Below are 22,675 nucleotides of genomic sequence, written 5' to 3' on the forward strand. Positions count from 1 at the left end.
GAGTGTTTACCTGGATAAGCAAGCTAATTAGAAACAGAAAATCTCAACAACTGGCAGTATTCAATAATGTGTTTTACCTTGCTGAAAACAGATATGCTAACTTTGGCAACACATTCAGTCTGCATCTTACTATTACCAGCATAGCACTCAACATTCCAAGACGACATAAGCTGTTGTGACATTTAAGGCTATGAACCAAGCAAGTCTGCTGCAGCTGAAGTAACAGAGGAGAGACAGTAATTAGAAAATACTTCTAATATTTTAAAAGTCAGTAATTATTACTGTAAATGCAGGGGAAAAATAACCAAGGTTCTTTACTTCTAAGAAAACATCTAAGATTTCAGTCTTTATGTAACTGGTGTCTTTAAATCTCCTTTTGGACAGCAAGATGGTAAGGCTTTTTTCCACCCCCTGGCTTCTATGTCTATGTAAAACTCATTTACTTATTTTGTTCATAATTTTATGCTTCGAAAAAGTCTTACTTCACTTGCAACACTGAAGCTTATTTTACATTTGGCAGTAAGTTCATCTTGAGCAACCAAAGTAAACGCTGTCAGCCAACAACTTTAACATTACTCTTTCCAATTCAGAAGGCAGAAATAGCCAGGATAAAGTCAGTAAAATTAGTAAGACCCCAAAGAAGCCAGACTATGGAAAAACAGAGTGTAGGGTGCACTCAGCACTTACATTAGACCACAGATAATGAAACTTAGCATCACGCCATTAGAGACGGTTCTGCACGGACCAGACTGGGTTCTGCAAGGTTTATTAGCTCAGATGAAGTTGCATATTAAAGCAGCTGGTCCTCATGCAGCAAAGCATATATGTGCAAAGCTAAACTGATCTAGTAAATCCTGCCAGACGCAAGCTGTGTCTGCCCACACCACACAGCCAGGAAGTCATCCCCTCTCTCGTAATACAGAACTCCCAGTCTCTCATCCAGAATCATCAATTTGTTTTGGCTGCCCAAAGGCAATGCACATTGACTAGTCAGCTAAAAATAGGAAGCTTATCCAGTGCACTCCAGAACAAGTTACATACAGTCAAGGGACAGATGATTGTATAAGCTAACGAGTCCCAGTTGCACAACCAGCACGGATTCTGTGCACCAAGTTTCTTGGCACCAAGGTCCCACACATATCTGATAATATCTGCACCGTGAGGGTATCCTATTACCCTGGGTTTCTCATTCTATCACTGCTTTGTTTGTTTAAAGGAGCTTTGTTATATTAGTTTGACATATGAGACAGCTGACTGAGGAGGAAACATGACCTTTAACTATACAGCAACTTGTCAACCCTGCTTTTAAGTGATATGCAAGTTTTCTAGGTCAATTCAAAAATAACTCCAATGAAACAGAGAACTTTAATGGCATTGCAGCATTTCAGACATCTCAGCAGACAAAGGCAATAAACAGCCCACAGAGAAAGATAGATCTGGAGAGGGATGCAAGTTCCCAAGATGCTAGTTTGTAGGCTTTAGTTGTCCTCATCATTCACATCCAGGTGGGACCTCTTTTTCAAGTCATTTTGAACACAAGTGACTGGAAAGCAAAATGCTACTAAAAAACCTGTCATAGTAACCATCAGGACATTTGAGTGATCAAATTATAATGATTATTTGACTCCACAGCAACAAAATCTAAAAGTTTTAACCACAGTATAAATGCAGAATCTTCAGCCACTGCTAACATGATATATTTCTGATGCATGCTCTATTCTTGCACACACATAGCTAGACCCTTTTCTTGCTTTTCAGATGAGTTATGTTTAAGTACCTATTTAACATCACAAGAAAAGCAGCATCTTGGCAACAGACCAAAGACAGAAAAAGCTGTAGAGCAGGAAAACTGCACAACTTTATTAACCATATTATTTATTAACTTCGATCCTCGTTATGACATCAACATTTTAAAGCCTACTGTAAGACTAAAACAGTTGCTTCCTAAACCTACATAATATGGTTTAATAGGTAGATCCTTCTATCCTCCTGACACACACTATATATAGGGGAAGTTCAAATTGGATGTTAGGGAAAGGTTCTTCACCAAGAGGGTGGTTGGGCACTGGGACAGGCTCCCCCCAGGGCAGTGGTCATAGCACCAAGCCTGACAGAGTTCAAGATGTATTTGGACAATGCTCTCAGACATATGGTCTGATTTTTTTGGCAGTCCTGTGCAGAGCCAGAAATTGGACTCAACGAACCTTGTGGGTCCCTTCCTGCTCAGGATATTCCAGGATTCTATACTGGCAGAGATGTAACATATTAAGAGAGGATACTTCATCACTAGCTTTTGCTTTCCCACAAGTACTGTTATTCATTTTCACTGTAGCATAAAATACAGAACTCAAAGAAGAGGGGACCAGAAAAATCCCTACTATGACTACTGGAAGAAACGAAGACTGTGACTTTATTTTAGCAGATGTAAATTCATTAGTGTCACATTGCTGGCATAGCCAACATGGAAAAGAACAATTTATACCTCCAAGGTGATTCCTCAGCCTAAGGTGAAACACTATTCCAAATATATTGGCAGCTTGGAACTTTCTTCCAGACTTAAATACCACAGTGCTCTGTGCTGTTTCATGTTAAACAGTGTTGGGGTTCCATATTCTTTGAGGATAAATGATTTGCAGCTCTTAACTCATGGAACTTTTAGCTCATATTTATACTCCTTCAGGCCTCTGAGCATGGAGTCCAATGCTCTAAACCAAAATCTACACAGATGATTCAGCTAGAATTGACAGAGCCTTGGTCAAAACATGTCATACACTCATGTAGCGCCTTAAACCACATGACTTAAAACACTATGAACATGAATCAGGATTGCTGTTCTCATTCCACAGAAGAGCAACTGTGGAAATAGTTCGGTATTCCAGCTACTGCCACACACTAAACCAACAGCAAAATTAACACACGCTAATTTGAGTTCTTAATACTGCAGTTTCTTAGGTCTATACAAAAAAAGCATTTTAATCTTGTTACAAGAAAGGGAGATATGATATAGAATGAAGCTTTCAGCAGCCTGGCATAAATACCAGAATCAGTCTACACAATCATTTATATATCTCAAAATTGATTGAAAGCAAAGTTAACCATTTCCTTCTCCGTATTCTCTGTCTGCCTCTACTACAAATTTCTTCTTTTTTCTAAGGAATTTAAGGTTCTTCTCTCAGTCTGCATAGCTGCCTCAAAATCATCAGCTTCCTTTAAGGAAAAGGTCCTTAAAATGAAATTACTGCCACCTGCTGATCATTTGAAGAAATCCAAAACATTGCTATTTAACTGAAGACCAGACTAAGAATTACCTTGCAAATACGGTACCACTCCCGCCAGGAAATGTGTACGGATGCTGTTTGCGGAATACGTGACCAACTCTGCTGCAAGGGATGATTTCTAGGCTCCCACCACATTGCCAAACTCGGAATGAGATCTCTGCAAAGAAAACATGAAACACCAACATCACAAAATAATGTAATTTCACAGGATATTATTTACAGGAAACTTGAATATTGCTGGGAAGATCAATATATTTACTTTTTTTTTTTTGAGAAATTCCAGGATAAAACAAAGGTACATCTGAGCATTCTACTTCATTTATTCTTCAAGTTCTGAAGAAATAACTGTATTAACTTGGAAGGAAAACTGTATGTCTTCTCTCATCTGAGGTTACCCGGTATTCTCCAAATTCAGATAGGACAAGCTTATGTTCTATTACTGTGCTTCATCTAAATGTTAAGCAATAGTAGAAACACTTAACATAAATTAATGATCTTTTCTAAAAGAAATCACCTAAAGATGAAATAGAATATCAGACATATTCAAGACATGATAAAACAATCAACAGTTTTGAGCTGCTGACATATCAGATAAACACGCCCAAATGCTGGCAGCTGAATAAGTTATTGCAAGTCAATCTTGATTTGAGGAAGACTGAATAGAGAGGTGACATATATAAAGTGAAGGCTATGGACTGTACACTTCTATGCCAATCTAGCAAGCTAACCTTGCTATTGAAGACAAAGATCTAGAAATATTGTTGCATGTTTCTTAGCTTAGACAATTGTCAGCACAAGTTACCTCCTGCTGACAGAAAACTTTTCCTGATTCATTCCCAGTAAGCACACGGGTGCTTCCAGTAGCACTTTCTTAGTTTTGATTATTTCCCTCTTTAGCCTAGCAGCTGCTACTGGTCACCAACTCCTACCCTTAGTTTCAAACCTCTTCATCACCCCTTGATACCTTGCCACAGATTTGAAACAAAAACCACACACACAAACACTAAGCAGCTCTATTTCAGTGTCTACTTTTAAGACTACACTAAGTGCCATTCTTCCTCCAGAAGCCTTCCTCCCACATACACAAATAAAAGTCACAAAACCCAGCATCATTTCTAAAATTAAAGTAGAAAAAAAGCTATAGAGAGCATGTCTGACCAGAGGAAAAAAAAGGTGCTGTGATTTAAAACACTGACAATGCAAGATAACTGCTTTTCTCCCAAACGGTCGTTGCTTTTACATGGATTGCTTCGTATTTGTTTTATTTCAATAATAATTTCTATTGCATCAAGGCCAGCTAGGCATATTCATGAATTCTGAGCAATCAACATAGTCCAATCTGTAGACAGATAATCCTCCAAAAATATTAATAGGCAATAACGTTGTCTTTGGCAATAACTTATGACCTTGATTTTCAAGTTGAATTAACATGGAACAATAGGCAAAATGAATTTTAGAAGCAGCTGAAAATGACATTCTTGTTGTACATTTTTCACAGCACTTTAATCTTCCCTTATTTTGAGCTTAGAATGACAAAAATAAAGAATTACAACAAACAAGTGGTCAATGTTTCTATTAAACAAGTTAGTAACAAAAGCACTTTTATATTTCTACCAGAATAAACTACACCGATAAAAGACTTGAGGCTTTCCCCTATCCAGCTCAAATTTGATCCCACAGTGCTGAAATTGTCAAAGCAGATAAGTAATAATTTTCTTATATCACTTTGAAGCATAATTTATGGAGTTTTATGATTTCTGGAGTTTTGCTAGAAAGTTCAGACAGTGATCAGTTCAATGTGAGAGTTAGTTACATGCAGTGAGGCTAGGACATTGCTTAGCGAAAGGTAACAGGGAGATCTGACCAAAGACAAACACTTTTGCATTAGACAAACAAATGCAGACTAAATGCTCAGAAATCTAGAATTAAGCTTCATTAAGTATTGGGAAGTATATCCCTCTGAAGTGAAGAGAAGGGAGATTCTGGATAAAAATAAAGGTCAATGCAATATGCTTAAAGGCCTTTCTTTTTTAAATGATTAGTTTTGAACATTTAATCCAAAACATCACTATCATCTTCATTAATGATCTGATCGTGACCTGGATGTAGGTGCTGAAAAACTGTTCCAGATGCAGTTTAGAAATGCCTTGTGAATCAACTTTTTTTCATTATTCATAGCTTCCTCTACTGTGTATGTTAATGCTTTGTCATTTGATTAGTTCTCCTTCCATAAATGCCCAGAACATAGACCTATAACTCAACACAACACTAAACAAACCTTGATCTGTCTTGTACAACAAGCATATGTAATCAGCCAAATTTGGAAACAATGTGAAAATCACTTGGCTAATTTATGAATTAAACTGTAGGCAAAATACTGCAAGCCCATCTTGGAATTGGTAAATTCGAACCTACACTAACGTGAAAAAAAGATCTCAAGTGCTTTGTACATGCTTGAAGGAAAAATGCAAAGTTTTATACAGTATAAATATGTTTAAACTATTTTGCAAGTCCACCTAGCAGATCATTTGCATGTAACATCAAGAGGCTGACTGACAGATATTCTGGAGAATGAAGAGGCCATACAAGTGGACATATTAGATTTTGAACTGCACATCACAGATTTCCACTATCTGGCATATGTCATTTACTGCTAATTAAATAATACACCATGCAATTTTTACACACCTTCTGTTAATCTTGCAGCTATGAACAAATAATTAGCTGTCTCCTGTCTGACTTTGCTTTTTCAAGCAGCAGAGAAAAGGCACCCCAAAGTCTCCATGTCCTTCCTCCCATGGTAGGAGAAGGGGGAACAGAATGCAGCAGAAGCAACAAACAGCTTTTTGCATGCAGACTTTTCACCTAGAGTAAGGAGCTGTTGCTTGTGCCTTTTACTGCTATCAAGTCCTCAATTATCAAAGCATACGAGCAGCTGCTAAATTTTCAGGAAAAACTCAGTCACTCAAGTACATGCTTACAGCTAATCAAATACTTAAGTGCTCTAGTGGTAAAGGAGGTTCTCAGAGAATGCAAGTTTTGCTGTAGTAAGCTTATCCAATGACTTTCCAGGATGTTTTAAAAAAACAAAGAACAGTTATGATGTTCAAACTTCTACAGTTTAGTCATATGCAGCCAAAATGAGGGGTGGGGAATAGAAACAGGAAGTAATTGTTCAGAACATGCAAATGTTTGAGTATTGCGCAGAAAGGTCAGACAGTGGACCGTAAGGATGTATCTTCCAGCCTTCCAGTTCTTTACACAAGTTCAAGGAATTTTAGGATTTTGTAGATTGCACATGCAATAGAGAAGTTTTAATCCTTAGAACTGGTCCTACAACACACTATTTAGAATGTCTGAGATGCATCTCTACCTTGAAAAGTTAATAACATACTGCAAGTCTTGAGAAGTTGCAGAGTTCGGCTCCTCCTAAATCATTTTTAATACAAGTATACCAGTCTTAGCTGAAAAAAGTCATTCCACAACACTGTTATGCAGAGAGCTAGACAACCCTACTAATGCTAAATCTAACCACAAGGTCAAAGAAGCAATGCCTAATGTGCAAGTTCTCTTGGCCTCTCCTCCTTCTTCCCCCAAATCCCACTCACTTCAATATCTGAAAATAAGGAATTACAACAAAAATGCCTTTTCAATCATAATTATTTTGTTGGGCTAAAATATGGGTATAAAACACTAAGGCGATATGTCAAGCAATATAGTAGGATCAATGATAAATAATAAACCATTCTTCAGTTAGCTAAGTTTCGATTGATTTCTTAAAGTGTAAGTAAGTACATTAAACCCATGATCTCCTACGTTCTGCTTGTCATTAAGTTTCAGCATCTTAAATATCAAAAAGTTGTCAGCATTTAAACATTATTATATTTTAATCTATAACATTAGAAAACGATGACTTTCAAAACAAGGTATCATTTTTGGAATTAATTTCCTATCCACAACCTGAGGGTTGTGTTTTGCCTGCCAACTTTCAATCCAATTTTTTTTTTTTTTTTTTACTGTGCAGTGAGCAAATACATGCATTTCCTCATACTTAGTTTACAATTCCTACCGTTTTAATTCTTTTGTTGATGTAAACATTTTGGGTGTTGCCAGTAATGCACCTGAAGTTTTAACTCTGTTTCTTAATCCTCTCCACATAAAACCCCAAAGATCATGAATCCGTGACAGTAAAGACAAAGTTGAAAGATGCTTTCTTTCAAAAGTGATCCAATGGTAAATGATATACTTACCTAAGTTTTCTCCACCCCAAACATCCATCATCATGTCATACTTCCCTAGTTCTTCAAAATAGGATTTATCCATCACAAACAACCCACCAGCTATCATGGGTGTCCTAAACAGACAAGAAAAATTAAATACTTATAGAACCATGAACTGGGAGGTGTCTATTTGCATCTCAAGTTTAATACATCTTTGAAAAAACTGCAATGTTTTCAAAGGCAACTATGTTTACATCTATCACTTCAATGCTTGTCTGCATACCATCATACAACATTTCTATGGCAAGTACAGAACTATGACCATCATTTCAGCTTCTGAGTCAACTTCCAAATTTCCATTTGGCTCCCAAGATGTCTATTTAAAGACCGGGAATATGTGCCAGCAATAAAATATTGAAACTGATGCTATATTTCAAGCTGTCAAAACACATGATTTTGTGTTTAAATTTGATATGCTTGATATCTGTTTTTTGTTAAGGTAAGATAATCTAACAGTTACCTTTAAAGCTGGGTGGTCTTTTCTGTTTGTTGGTGTTGTTTTTTTAATAATCAAGTATTTGAGTCTCAGAAGGCTACACAAATATGAATGAAGTTTCCATATTCCTGAAAGCTATGGAAAAGATTCCTTTTCAAACTGAGAAAATGAGTTCTAGCTTTGTTTAGTCACTGACTACTTGGTCCTGAATCCATTTCTATTTTTAAATCTATGTCAAGTCTAACTGTAAATATATGGTTGCTATATCTCATTGCATGTCATTTAAAGTAAAATGACACAGACAAGGAAGTTGACAATTTTTTTTTCCTTTCTTATGGGAAAACAAAGGATGCAAATTCTACACTACAGACACTATCTGTTTTTTGGTATTAGAGTTTATAAGTAGCAAGGTAGTGTTTCCATTTGAACCTCCCAAACTGGAAATATTAGCTTTAGTCTGTTTTGGAGATGCAACATGCACAAAAGTAATAGTTACATGAACAGTATTAGAGGTAAACTCTGCTTCAAGCTATATTCTTCTATGCCCTGAAGCAATGTTACACTCTACACGATTTATTGTGTATTTAAATCTTCATCAGATAAACTAACCAATACTAATCCATTTGCAATGAAGTGCTCTGACAGGAACAGAGACACATGAAGATGGATCAGTAAGCTTCTTTTACTAAAAAAAAAAGTAAAGCATTATCCATCAAAGGGAGAAAAAGTGGTACAGACGCACTTTATGGGAGCAACTGGGTTTCCTTGCCGTGCTCTTCTTTGCTCTGGTGTCATGTAATCCCATTTGAACACCAGGTTCCAGTCAAAACCTTTAAGAAGAAAATTATGATAGAGAGTAACTAGGATGTTAAAAAGACGGTAGTCATCATTTAAGTTGCAGTAACATAATATTGACCCAAACCACTTGGAACTGAAATTTGAGTTAAAAATTTTAAATTCGTACAATCTTATGGGTAGAAAACAAATGAGGAAGAGACTGGATAAAAGGTAAAGAAGTTGGACAGAATAAAAAATTAAATCTCAAATAAAAAAAATGATTTCTCTTGTTGCCATCTATTACACAAAGTAAGAAACCCACTCAACAAATGAGAAAGCATAAGCCTTAAACATGAGATACTGGATTCATGAGTCAGTCATATGGAACATCATATGAGAATCTTCATCCCATTACAATTGCTCTCTACAGTTCTTACTGTACAATTACATTTCAAGTCTTCTATGCTCACATTTATGCTTAATACATATATTAATATGCTTAATACAGTACTCAGTACTCCTCTCTATCAGCAGAAGTTCTCTATCACAAAGGTTGCAACAGATTATGTAGCTCCCACTTCTCTTATTAACATTCATTTAAGTTCATCCTTTTCTACTGCATGCTCCTAAATACATCATTTTTAAACCTGGGATAAGTGCTGGAGGGCCAGAAATCTTACTCTTCTTATGCAGGTACATGTGTCTGCATGCACAGCAGGAGAAGGTCTGGACCTTTTATGAGTTAAGCACAGAAAAAAGATCACCAGTACAAACAAGACCAATAGGTCACCTCCAGCACGTTTCTGCCTGCCAACAGTTTAAAACACCTTCCTTTAGGCAATGATACAAGAAACACAGCCGGTATAAGATGACCCTACTACAGGAAACACTTTCTAACTATTTTTGATCCGGGCTAGACCATTAAGTATGAACCTCTACCAAAACACTACAAAGGCTACACAGCACTCTCCCAATATGCCTAGCAAATCAGCCTTATACAGACTGCCTGCTGCCAAAAGCATTTAGATCCTATGAGGTAATGTAATGAATGATTTCCAGATTTCTGTTGCACAGATGTCAATAGTTTTCTTTCTCCAGCATGAAGATAAAGCAATTACTTTCTGGGGAAGTGGGAAAAAATTAGCTAAACAGACAACAATTATAGTCCTACAGGCTGTTTGTCTGCACTAATAAATGTGCATGGTAAGGACTGAGGTGGAGAGTTTGAAATGAAAATTGTTTAGTTTTCAACTCCCAAAATACTTATGTCTCACGCACACAATACAGAAGTTATCCTAAACAGTCTTTACCACGTATATGCCAAGTCTTCCTCTACAGGTTTGAGCCCTTCATAAGGTGTTGCACTGTAAAAAATGAAAGACCATCTAATACTCCAAAAATTCCAAGTAGCAAAACAGTAAAATGGCTACAATTGATAGCAATGCCAAGTCTCCAGCTTGAAAAGAAAAATGAACTCCAATATTTCCGTGCAGTTAAAAAGTCTCATTTCATCATACATACCCAGCAAAATTACTTGCATCTGGGAAAACCTGAAAAAACCCTACTGTTCTCCAGCACAAGTGGTAGAGATAGTGTTATGTACACCACAGTGAACACAAGGGGTCTCTTTTGGAACACAGCACTGTGTTGCTAACTCGGAACAAGTGTATAAATTGTCTACCCATGAAAATGTTTTTTCCGTCTCCATTTTCACTGAGTCTGGGAAAAAAATTGCACTCAGTGAGATAGCATCAGTAACTCTGTAAAAGGAGTATTTTTTAAATACAAGTGCATATCCAGTATGAAATTCTATCATGGGTAAATTGCATGATAGGCACAACCTAAGTTATTAGATCTCAGTTAACTATAATTTATTTCAGTAATTAAAGTGCTTCTCAGGGTGTAAACAGTTTTGCAAGCCTCCTCCCCTCCAAAACAAATTTGTAATATGAAGTCCTCTGTAAAATTTGCTGGATGGCTTGTTTTGGGTGATTAAGTCTTTTGCAAAACAGACCAGGCACAAATGCTGTCCCAGCTGTCTCAACTCTCCATGCTTCAGCCACACAGATACTATATCTAAGATTGAAAGCATGGTTTGATTTCCATGTTTAGATTTGGCCCCAGTGAAAGTGTCCTGTGATGCCAAATGCTGTAGTGCCCCTCACACGCTAATCTGTCCTTCGGTAACTGAAAGGGAATATATTATTCACATTTCAACATACCCCAAATAGTATTTAGATATTGCTACGTGAAAAATGTGTTGTTAAAATGCAGCTTCTCACTCCTCAGTACAGAAGTACAGAGGCTCAATGCACTTTAAAGGATCTATTTCTATTGTGTATGACAGGAGAAAATGAGCATTAAAGAAGAAAATGGGAAACAGATCCATAGACAAAGCATGAAAAGCAGTAAGAGGTAAAATGATCTCTCAATTCTCTCCAACTTCAGTTGGGAAGAATTAAAGAGCATGAACCCCACAGGAACCAATCAAAGGTTTCAATGAAAACTCCTCCTACTGCAGACAACAATAAGAGCCACATAATGGTATAGAGATTTCCATACTTGCTGTATAATGAGTAGATTGGTTAAAAGCCTTAAGGTTTTAATAAAGCTGGCACACAGATAATAGCATAGTATTATATATTAGCATATTGTGAATATATCCACTGTAGGCATTCTTTCAGAACATTAATTAAAAGGATATAGAAACACCTTCAGGTCATGACTGGAACTTAAAGCATATGCAACGTTATGCAAATATTACTTTCATTTGGGTTTACTGGAACAAACACTTGGTGGCCAGTTCTGGACTAGGAGGTCAGACAGAATGGACCTGAAATTGATTTTCCCTTCCCCACTCAAGAATGCCCATTCAGAAAAAGCCGAAACAACGTGGGAACAGCACCATGTAATTTCTATATTGTGGCTCATCTTATATCTGTTATGCAGACAGTAGCTTCCTGAGTTGCAGGAACAACTGGGGGGAGGAGGTGGAGACAGCTATTTTCAATGTTATATTCCTACTAACAGTGGAAAAAAAACTTTAAAAAACTTGTAATGAATAAGGATTTTAGCATGTAGTTGCCCTCCCTCCATTGGAAAAGGAGAGGAAGAACTATTTTTGGAGGGCTTCACAAAGCTTTTTATTATTTGCTGTCAACAGTTTACACTAACCAGACAGTGAAACTGTAACATCTCTAAAATGAATTTAACAGGAAGTTTTGTAACAGTAAAGGTAATAAACACTACAAATTTAAGGTCACATTTTACTCTCTTCACAATTACAGATCATCACTAACAAAAACATTTTTTTAAGCACATTCCAAAGCTTTCTGCTTTTTCAGAAGCATTTAATTAAGCAAACCAGCATCTTGAAAAAGACTCATAGGCACTGCATTGCTGATGGATTTCTAAACTAGATAGCAACTAAAGCCTGTCTTATCTAAAAACAGAATCATAAGCTCTGGCCATAAGCTGCTTCTGACACATGCATAGTGCTACAAACATTGGAGTGACTCTTGCACGTTGGTAAAAGGCAGCATAAACTTATAAGAATTCGTATAATAAAAATGAACTGTTTTAAAGTAGAAGGCAATAAGGCCAATTAAAATCCAAGCCTAGAGAAACAACTGACATCTAGAAATTAAGCTAGAAATGCATAAGGGAGGGGCAGTATGTTAACAGCCCATTCCACAACTGCAGTGATTATGAGCTTTGATTCTTGATGCTTTTTATTTTGTATTTGTATTCCAGTACAGGTACATACCGCCTTTTAAATCAGCTGACGCCCCCACGTACTGGAAGTTGTCCATATTAATTACATCAATAATAGGAGACACAACTCTGGTCTTGTCCTAAAATAAATATTAGAAAGTGATATTGAAATAATGAAATCAATATAGAAAGATTCATTCAGGATGAGATGTTGCACAGTTCTGTAGGATTTCATCAGCACTTCTCCCCCAGCTTTTCCTCTACTTCAGCTTCTGACTCTGAATAGTATTGCTCATCCTTGCTTCAGAGAAAAGGAACCACACTATATAGCTGAGAATCCACTTTGTATTCTAGGCTAACTTACAGGCAAGTAAACCCCCCTCTTCTGGCTTGCTCTTGAAGCAAACTCGTAGTTCAAAAGGCAAGCAAGCAAACACCACTTCCATTCCTATTTTTCAAACCGGCTCAAAGAGAAAAACTATCCAGGTAATTCATACTTTCACAGCAAATATCTAGCCACACAGAGTACTGCAGTCTTATTACTTCAACCTTTAAGGAACTTTAAGGCCCTTCTACAATCAGATAAGTCTTAGGTTAACGATAACCCATTTCACACTAGAAGAATCACAACTTCACAGTCGGACACCAGATAGGAGAAAACTGAAAAAAAGCACCTCTTAAACTAATGAATGCTATTAATCTCTGGCAGCCAAGATTCCAGTGGCACGGATGCTGCATTCCTCTGTCTGAGCATGGTCTCACACACTATTTCAAGCAATGTTAATTACCTTAGCTCATGTGTTTATCAAAATAGTTTTTAAGGGAAAAAAACATCTTTCCAGCAACTCCACATGCATCATCTATCAGGATAATAAGACATCTGTACTCTAGAAGGGACTCATCTAATATTAGAAACACAGTATCATGGTTAAATCAATTCCTCTCCATGAAGTACCTCTTGAAAAAAAAAAGGAGTTACATTTACACACTGAAGCATAGCTTCTTTTGATCAAACACGTAGTTTGCGATCAAAATAGAAATTTGAGCGCCAAGATTTGGCACCATTCAGAGAGCACAGGCACCTTCTGAACAGTATTATCACGAACTCTGTGAATATAAAAATGCTTTAAATAAACAGGGGATATTTTGGTAACTCTGTTACAGAGAACCTGTTCTCGTTGTTAAAAAAAATACCAACCTGAACATCTCCATTTTAAGTATGTATGCAGAAGCGTCTTCAAACAATACATGTATTCTGAGCAGTGGTTCAACAATACTTACCCCTTGCTAATCCAGTATTATACACAATAGGTTGGTACTAAAAACTAGTAGGAGAACAGTGTGAGCTCGTAACAAGAGACTAAAAAGCAACTCCTTTAGTCAAACTCTTTGGCTGGTCCAATAAGATCATTAAAAACACGTTTTCACTTATTGATTCTTCACTACTAAATCTACTGATTTTAGCAAACCAAAACTTCATAGCTGGCGTATACCAGGTCATTCTGTATTAGCCAAAAGGAGAATCTGAGTTAGGCCTTCAGCTTTTGGCTGACAACAAAGCTAAAAGCTGATGACTTGTTATTGATTCTACTTTTCTTTTAAGTATCAATTCAGCTATACCATACGGACCAAGCGTACATCTTTGCGAGGGATGTAACAGAAAATGTAAACAGGCCTTCCACTAAGTATTAATTAGCTAGGTCTAAAGCAAACTTGTAACAGACAAAGAAGACCAGCCTCTCCCATTCTGCTGCTGATCACATCTTCAGCTCACGTTTCTGTTAGCTGTAGCCCCAAGTCTGTGTTTAAGACAACAAGCATATGGGTTTACTAACAGTGTTCTACTTGGGAGGCAACTACAATTTATTGCACCTGAACTACAACACCCTGTGTCCTTCTACACCAATAAAGCACTTCAGGTGTACCCGTGACCTTATCTTAGATATTCTACTTACAGCAATAAAACTAAAAAAACTCCTTTCTTTAAAGACTGATGATATCTTCTAAAGAAGTTACCCAGCCTAACCAGTATTTGCAATACACCCATCAGCATGAAATAAGAGATACAAATGTGAAACACCCCTTTCTGTTCTTTCCTTAGCTGAAACTGATGTGGTTTATACATCTGTGTCCATCTCTAAAAATCATTTGTTGCAAAAAATCTGTATTTTCTCAAATGGTTCACAGAGCTGAACCTGGTAGGAAAAACTGCCTAAGCTGTCATCTGTCACAACAGGCAGAGCTTAAGTTAGGATTCCGTTCATCTTCACTATGCCTCCATAACACTGAATAAGCAGGTAGCACATCGTCTCTACACATTCAGTATTTCCTCAGGCCATTACTGTTTATCTGATTAATTCTATCAATATCAGTGCAAGAGCACCACTTGCGACACTGTAAGCTTAAGTAACACATTAAGTTATTTCCCTGACACACAAATACCCAGGTTGTGACCATTGTTTGATGTACAACCACCACTTTCTAGGCCTGGGAACATGCTGTTCCTTCCATGATTTGAAGTGATAGATTTGTTCAGCAGCAAAGTGGACAAAATACTTGCACATCCTTAAGGTGACGTTTTGCAGGGCACTGCAAAGTTGTTAATGCAGAAACTGCTAAAAAGACCTTGCAAGTCTCCAAAGTACATGGAGTTCAAAACCATCCACTTAAAATACTAGAAAGCAACTGCTCCTGTTAAATTGATAATGGAACACAATTGGAAAATCTTGTGCTTCTATGTGAGGATAATGGAAAGAAATAGCCTGTGAACACTGCAAGTCTCTAGTGACTGGAAATTTGTAGCAGACTATTTCATTTTAATATTTCATAAGAAGGTTATGTATGCTCTAGAGAGTTAGGCTACTATTAGATATTATTCTCATAAACCATTGGAAATTATCCTCAGGATTCTGCATGCATTGCTTCCCCCCAACCCAGTACCCAAAAAACTTAGAACACTTCAAAGATTAAATTTCACAACACTCTTAAGAGGAAAATATTTATATTTTCCTTTCAGCAATGTGCCAGTTAAAAGTAACTCATTCAAGGTCACAGAATCTGAGACAGATATGAGAAAGGGATCCATGTCTTATTTCTTAATTCTAGTTCCTTAATCATTTTAAGATCTTTTGTTTAAAAATATTGTCAAAAAAGTGATGCAGGATCAGTTGTGCTATGAAAACAGATGAGTTTAGTTCTGCTCCAGAAACTTCCTTTTTCCTGTAACTGATATTATAAGAATAGAACAAAGTGCTTAGAAATAGAAAATGGAAAAAGCAAAGTAGGAAAACATTCACAAAATAACCTAGTAATTACCAATGTTTTCAAGATAATGGGTACTCCTGATTATTATTGATATTTGGGGGGAAATCAAAGGGTTAAACTCCACTGATTCCTTGTTTAATCTCCCCTAACCAACACACACGCTCCCCTGGAAGACAAAATGCAATTAGAAAGCCTCCTTGCAGTAGGGAGCAAGGTGGGAGAAAGCACACCAGCTCCAGTTTACAAGGGTATCTGTACATTCTGAATGCTAAAATATTCAGTTTGTGTGTACGTTTTTATTGCTTTAAGCCTTTGCTCAAATTGCTGAAGGAAATCCCTAGCACTGTCAAATCCCTCCAGGAACAGTAGGCAAGCATGGCCAACGAACAAGGACATTCTAACTAGGAAGCCACCTCAAAGAAGAGCACTCTGGGATGGATCATCTTTCAATAGAAGAGAGGATCTCAAGGCCTCACATCCTCCTAACACACATAAGAAGTCAAACACGGCTTTCAAAGGGGGTTACAGCATGTTAGATAGCATATTGTAGAATTGATTCCATTTAAACTGTTTCTGGATGCTATAATTTTTTATATTTTAAAACACACAATTAAGCCCCTAAAGCTCCCACAGAATTAAATAGCAAGTGGGCAATTCTGAAACTGAAGGAAAAAGCAACCCTCCCACCACACACAGAACAGATGTAGCAGAGCATCAGAAAAGACTGCATTGATGTTTAGTAACTCTAACCTGAAAAAGCTATCTTTGAGGCTAGAAAGGAAAGGAAGTTCGAATCTATTCAGCTTCCTGTCACCAAGACCATTAAGAAAATGCTATTGATTAACATCAAGTAACACACCATCTGCACTGTGAGCAAAAATCAACCCATTTAAAACAACAACTATACTATATGCAAGCCCTATACACATGTGCCCTAATTATTTGAACCAGCAGAACACCTACAGGTATCTTTAACAAACTCCATACCTGCTGCTTGGGAATCTTCCCAGATAAAAGTAAAATAAATGATGTGGAATTCTAGTTATTTAACAACACATCAAGCTTTTAAGAATGGAAAACTGTTCATACAGCTGAAAGCTATTCTAAGGCACACAACTAGTATGTGTCAGGGTGACAATTACAAGGAGCAGGTTTTGAAGCATCTAATCATTCACGTACTTCTAGAAGTAACTACAGCACAAAGCAAAATATGCAGCTACTTCTCCCATCAATTACACTATGTGTAATGCCAGATCTTCATTAACCTGTCAGCCACTTAATAAGACGTTTTACATTCAGTTATGATGAAAAGGTAACACTTTTTCATATCCCATATCAGTTTCAGAAACTGAAATGTAGTATACCCTGAAAAAAATATCAGAGAAGAGGGTAAATGGCAAAATATTTGTCTTGCTAAAAGCAAGGCTTTATTGACCAAAACTACCTTTCTTTCCAAATTTCTCAAACAGGTAGATGACTCAAACAAATTACACAAAAAGGCTTGAGAACAGTTCCCACGTCCTAGAATCAAGCTAGTGCTTTAGCAACGAGCATTCTTTGCTTCCTTCTGAGATGTATTTAATGCCTTCAAGTTCACTTTCCTGGTTAATAATTACATAGAAACTACCCTTGCAGGACTGCAACATTTTACATAGTCACAAAAATTGAGCAAAGTGTTATGTTGCTCATGCCCAAGGGCTCTGTGGGCTGCAGGTACTTGAGTGACCAGGTTTGAGCTGATTACAGTTATTTCACCTCCAACACAGGATTTTAAATGCTGTTATGTCTTAGGCAATTTACAGTATTTCTTGAATACACAGTAAAGCATTGCAGAAAAACAGAATAAGAAGTTATCAGTTGATGATGACTGGTTTCCCCATTGGCATATTGAGGACACAGCTTCTTCCTCCCCCTCTTTTTTTTGGAGGAAATGGAAAGGAGAGCATATGGAGAACAAGCAAGGAACTTGGCATTAACAAGACAGAGTAGCTAAGTAAAACCATTTTGACCAGGAGCACTTTGAAGGAAAGCCTTTCCAAACTAAAACGTTAAATTAAAAGAAAATGCAATTATGGAAAAAGCTTGGTTTTTTTTGAGCATCCCCCAACACTTCCTGGGATCACACATGATTCACTTTCTACTTCAGTAGAGTTCCTCCGGAGTAAGTTAACATGGATAACCAATCCCTGGAGAAAACAGTATACTTTCACTCTCAGTTCTGTCAATAGCTTTTCTAGAACACTGGCAAAGCATCGTTTTCACAGAAGCTGAGAGCCCATGGTCCCTGTTAATTTCCATGAGAATTTTTATTTCACAGTTCAACCTCTTTCCCATTATCACACTGAATCTTAATGAGGCATAAATATTCAGGTAAACTGAATTACATTGAGATGATATTGGTTGAGAAGAACTACGCTTTGCTCTAAAGATTTTCAACACTTACTGAGGAGGTCCCTAAAGAACCAAAGAAGCATATATTTGAATTGCTTTTAAAAGTAATAATAAATATTCACATTTTATGTTCCTATGTTCACAGATTAAATGAACAAAAAGTAGGTTTTAATCACAGAACCTCCGATCATCTCCATCATCTTACTTCAGAGAAAAAGCCTCCTTAGAAAAATGCATAAAATTAATGTAGTATAAACCAGATGTCTTTAAAATTTAAAAGCTACTCCTTCAGGAAATTACTTTAGAAGAACTTTACTAACCTCAGCTACTCTTTCCAAAAGTGGTTCCAGCCAGTGTTCATTGCATTCACAGTGACTATCCAGGAAGGTCAGTACTTTTGCTTGTGCTGCATCTGCCCCTCTGACACGAGAGCGCATCAAGCCTGCAAAGTAAAGAAAAAAAGTCTGTGTAGATTCTGGAGGAAAACAATCAACAGCAGAGAGACAAACAATTGCATTCCAAGATGATCATGAATTAAATTACTATAACTCAGGACATAAACACACAAGTTCGACTATAAAAACAAGATGCTAGTTAACAGTTCGGTGAAAAAATTTCAGAATAAAAAGCCTGCAACTTTAACTATTGCACTCTAGTCTACAGGTTCTAATCTTATTTAAACAAAAGAATTTAAGTGCCTTTTCAAAAAAAAGTAATATACAAGTGCAGCTGGATCTACATTACAGTAAATGGCATTAATGCTGATTAATTAACTCAACATCATAACTGAAAACAAATCCGCCCTCCCCCAAATCCACAATAGGATATAGTGCCACTTTGGTTTTATTAGCATAATTGAAGGATTGCTACTGGGTGAATTAAAAGTACTCCTGCCTTTATGAAAATACAATAGAACTGCAAAAAATAATATCAACTTATCCTAACCGCCTTTTTGCACTCCCACCACCTCCCCATTTCAAAAGTTCTCAGAAACAGTCTGTGCATCCTTCTGTCAACTTCTTCCAGAAATAACCACACTTGGTTAATTCCTGTTTAGGAGCCTTTTGCCCAACCCCTTTCAACTGTCTGTCCTGTGTTTCTTGCAATTCACTTGTTTGTCTGTTTTGGATTTTTTGTTGTGGTTTTGATATCTTAACCCTGAAAAGATTTAAGAGAAAGCTTTTGATGAAATCAAAAGATTCTTCTCTTCTCTACATCTCATTTATACAGACCCCCTCACTGATTTGCCCTGTTCCTTTTCTCCTTTCCCTCTTATTTCCTCATTGGATGACCTCACCATTCCTTCACGTCCCTTTTTGTATTTACGCATCTACCCTAGAACATCCCACCATGTTTTTCAATACAGAAAAGAGTGAACCTCATTCCTTCGCAAGTTTCCTGCCTGTTTTTCTGTATTACTGTTCAAAACTCATCAATTTCACTGTCACTCAAGATCAAAGCAAAGCAATTACTTTTTTCCCATTGACTCTCACCAACTCCGTTTTCTCAACTGAAAAAGGTCTAAAACAGATATGCAAAAAACCCCAACCACTTCTTTCCATCCTCCTCACAAAATCAACCTGCAAAATATAGGTCTGACAAACAGACACAAGTAGCTTAATAGGAATAGGCTACAGACTTGTTTGCTCTGTCCAACATTCAGCAACTAAATAGCCTCACAAAGATCCTTGTGCTCTCTTATCACAAAGACGAACACTTCACTAGTGTAGATACACTCCATAATGATGATCTATCAGTACTTTCTACTTTACCTGTTGTGCATTTGCAGCTAATCATACCTTTTTATGCCATCTCCCCGGTCCCAACTTTTGCATGTTTCTGTGCACCTTTTCCATGCTGTTTGTTCTACTTCTACAATTCCTCATTCCAGAACTTTGTATTTCTAACTTTCATTCTTACATCATCATCTACTTTCACAGAAAATGGAAGTGACCATTAGGTCATCGAGTCCTCTGAAATCACACTGAACCATACAACAGGAAGAGTTCAGAAGGTTCCTGTGAACATTTAGTCTGTAGATTACCACACCCTCCAAAACACATCTGTTCCCATAACTCTGGTCCTACAGATAAAACCCAAAGCTACCATCATGTATTTCTGAAACCAGAGCAGTCAGTACCTTCCCTGCCTGAGATATCAGGCATCAGCCTACACTTGAAAATAAAAAGCAAAGTTAGTATTAAACTCTAGCATAACCACCCAGCAATCAAATGAAATCTTAAAACATTTTAATTTAAAAAAATCTGATTGCACAAATGAATATCTAGGCAAAGCCTCCTAAACAGTACAGTAGCTCCCATTGGTAATAATTTTATCCTCATCTCACAATAACACCAAGTAAACTAGTATTGCACCTTGAATTTGAAAGCATTTCTTTTCTGACACAGTAAAAGATTTGTCAAATCATATTATGCATCAGTATATCTGAAAATGAAATTTGAAGTATGAAGGAAAATTCAGTTCATGTTTGTATGTACAGTACAGAAATAGTATTTATAGTACAGAATAAAAATCAAAAAACTGTTGCTTCAGTCAATTTTTCCATTACTATTATCTCAATATTTAAGCGCTGCACTGGTCAGAAAAACGAGATCAACTCACTGAGAACCCTGCAACCATGGCAAGTCACAAAAGGTCTGATTTCCTAACAAGCCTTTGTTCACAAGTATATTCCAAACAAACACTTAAATACTAAGAACACGCCCATATGTAATAGCTTTAATTATGGGACAACACAGGTTTTGTGCTAGACATTTCCAGCTTCTGACAATCTCATGATTCTAGCTGCTCCCTAGACCTGGCTGGCAGACAAGATGCAGTGCCTATAAAAACAAACAAGCACATATCTGCTAACTCAGTCAGCTATTTCAACTGTCAGCTCTCAGTTATTATTTCAAACAGCTGTAGAATAACAGTTGCCTCTATCTAATTCTTTAAGCTCCACAGACAGGAAGCTGCTGACTGAAGGGCTCAGTGGTACGAGGCCATAATTTACAAGGCAACAAAGAAGAAAAAAACATAATACAAGTTTGTTATATGACAGAGGCTTCAACAAAACTGGCATACATGATCCCTGCCCTCCCGGATGCTCAAACTCTTTCAGGTTTGCCAAACAAACTGCCTGACAGGCTGTCCATCAACTGGATCCTTAGAATGATCTCTAGTAAGGGAAGCAGAGAAAAAGGATATTTTTAAGCTGGATCTTTGCAAACAGTCTTACAGTTTACAGTGAGGCCTTCCATACAATTGGAGCAGCTTAACAGAGGATCGAAATACAGTGAGAAAAAGGAGGGGCTGAGGGTGAAAGGCAATTTCTCAAGTTGGCTTCCACTGTGAAAGCCAGCAACGCGTAACTGCATACAACAATACTGAATTAATTAGAATTACTATTTTTACTTGCACAAATACATCAATTTTTACTCCTTTCACTTGTAGGTTGATTTATAAAGTGAAAATCCTCCCCTCCAAGACAGAATGTTCCTTTAAAACACCTGATCAAGATTAGCAAACACAGACAATGCAACACACTAGAATTTTTATCTTCCTTTCCCCAAACGAAGCCTACCTTCTCGGCGATCGTTTCGAAGAACCCGCACTTTTTCAATTTTTCCCAAGAGAGCACCATCATCAGCTTAAAAAAAAATACAAATAAAGTGATGAGAAACAGTTTGATATACTATAAAAGCATGTTTTCCTTCACCAAACAAAACCAAAAACTTCATAGTGGAAAACGTTCATGGTTGCAAATAATTCATTTAAGATACACTCTTAAAAATGCCTCACCAGAAATAAAGAAAAATTAATCAGGCTAAGGAATTACTACCATTATTATGTTTTTTAAAGCTAATTTGATTTTACACTCAAATATTTGTATTCAATAACATTCTTTTTGCTTACTTTAGGTAGTTTCTACATGTTATAAAAAGCTAAAGCATTAAAACATGCCTTCTTTGCATATAGGAAGGCTCGCACTTAAATCAACATTATACTTATTGTGGAATACATTTAAGCCTTGAACTAGCAAATTCCTTTTAAGAAGTGTTACTCAGAAGTCCATTGTTCAAGTTAGCATTATGATACCCTAGTACTTTTAAAACCTTGACTTATTCTATATTCAGAAAGAAATTTCCAGGAGGCTGATGCAGACCACCATTCCTTTAAAGCAGTGCTACAAAAGTATTTGGTACAAGCACCATAGGTTTAATTTTTCATCATATAACATGCTACGGAAAGGCTGTTCTCAAGTCTACAGGTTGCTTCTTCAGCTAGCAGGAAGTAACAAAATATAGCTGAAGTATTTTAATCAGAAGTGGGTGATATTGGTGGTAGTGGGATGGTTGGACCAGATGATCTTGGAGGTCTTTTCCAACCTTCATGATTCTATGATTCTATATATGCAGAACTCTTCACTTTTCCATAACGACAAACATGAAAGATTTAAGACTTGGTTTTGGATCAGTCCTTTCAAACTCCTACCCATATGATCAATTCTCAACTAAACCACCTACCTTCAT

General features: G+C 36.9%; 1 protein-coding gene across 1 annotated transcript in view; it reads right to left on the bottom strand.

Annotated features, from left to right (window-relative positions):
* The window catches only part of GALNT2 (polypeptide N-acetylgalactosaminyltransferase 2), a 92,963-nt gene that overhangs the window by 11,607 nt on the left and 58,681 nt on the right, over window positions 1-22,675 (bottom strand). The window contains exons 6-11 of the mRNA XM_040551920.1: window positions 21,727-21,792; window positions 18,461-18,582; window positions 12,538-12,625; window positions 8,737-8,824; window positions 7,529-7,632; window positions 3,309-3,435 (exon numbers count right to left, since the gene is read on the bottom strand). Of these exons, the coding sequence (XP_040407854.1) occupies window positions 3,309-3,435; window positions 7,529-7,632; window positions 8,737-8,824; window positions 12,538-12,625; window positions 18,461-18,582; window positions 21,727-21,792 (595 nt within the window). The remainder of the gene's footprint in view (window positions 1-3,308; window positions 3,436-7,528; window positions 7,633-8,736; window positions 8,825-12,537; window positions 12,626-18,460; window positions 18,583-21,726; window positions 21,793-22,675) is intronic.

Source organism: Cygnus olor, chromosome 3 (genome assembly GCF_009769625.2).
Source record: "Cygnus olor isolate bCygOlo1 chromosome 3, bCygOlo1.pri.v2, whole genome shotgun sequence".
NCBI lineage: Eukaryota > Metazoa > Chordata > Aves > Anseriformes > Anatidae > Cygnus > Cygnus olor.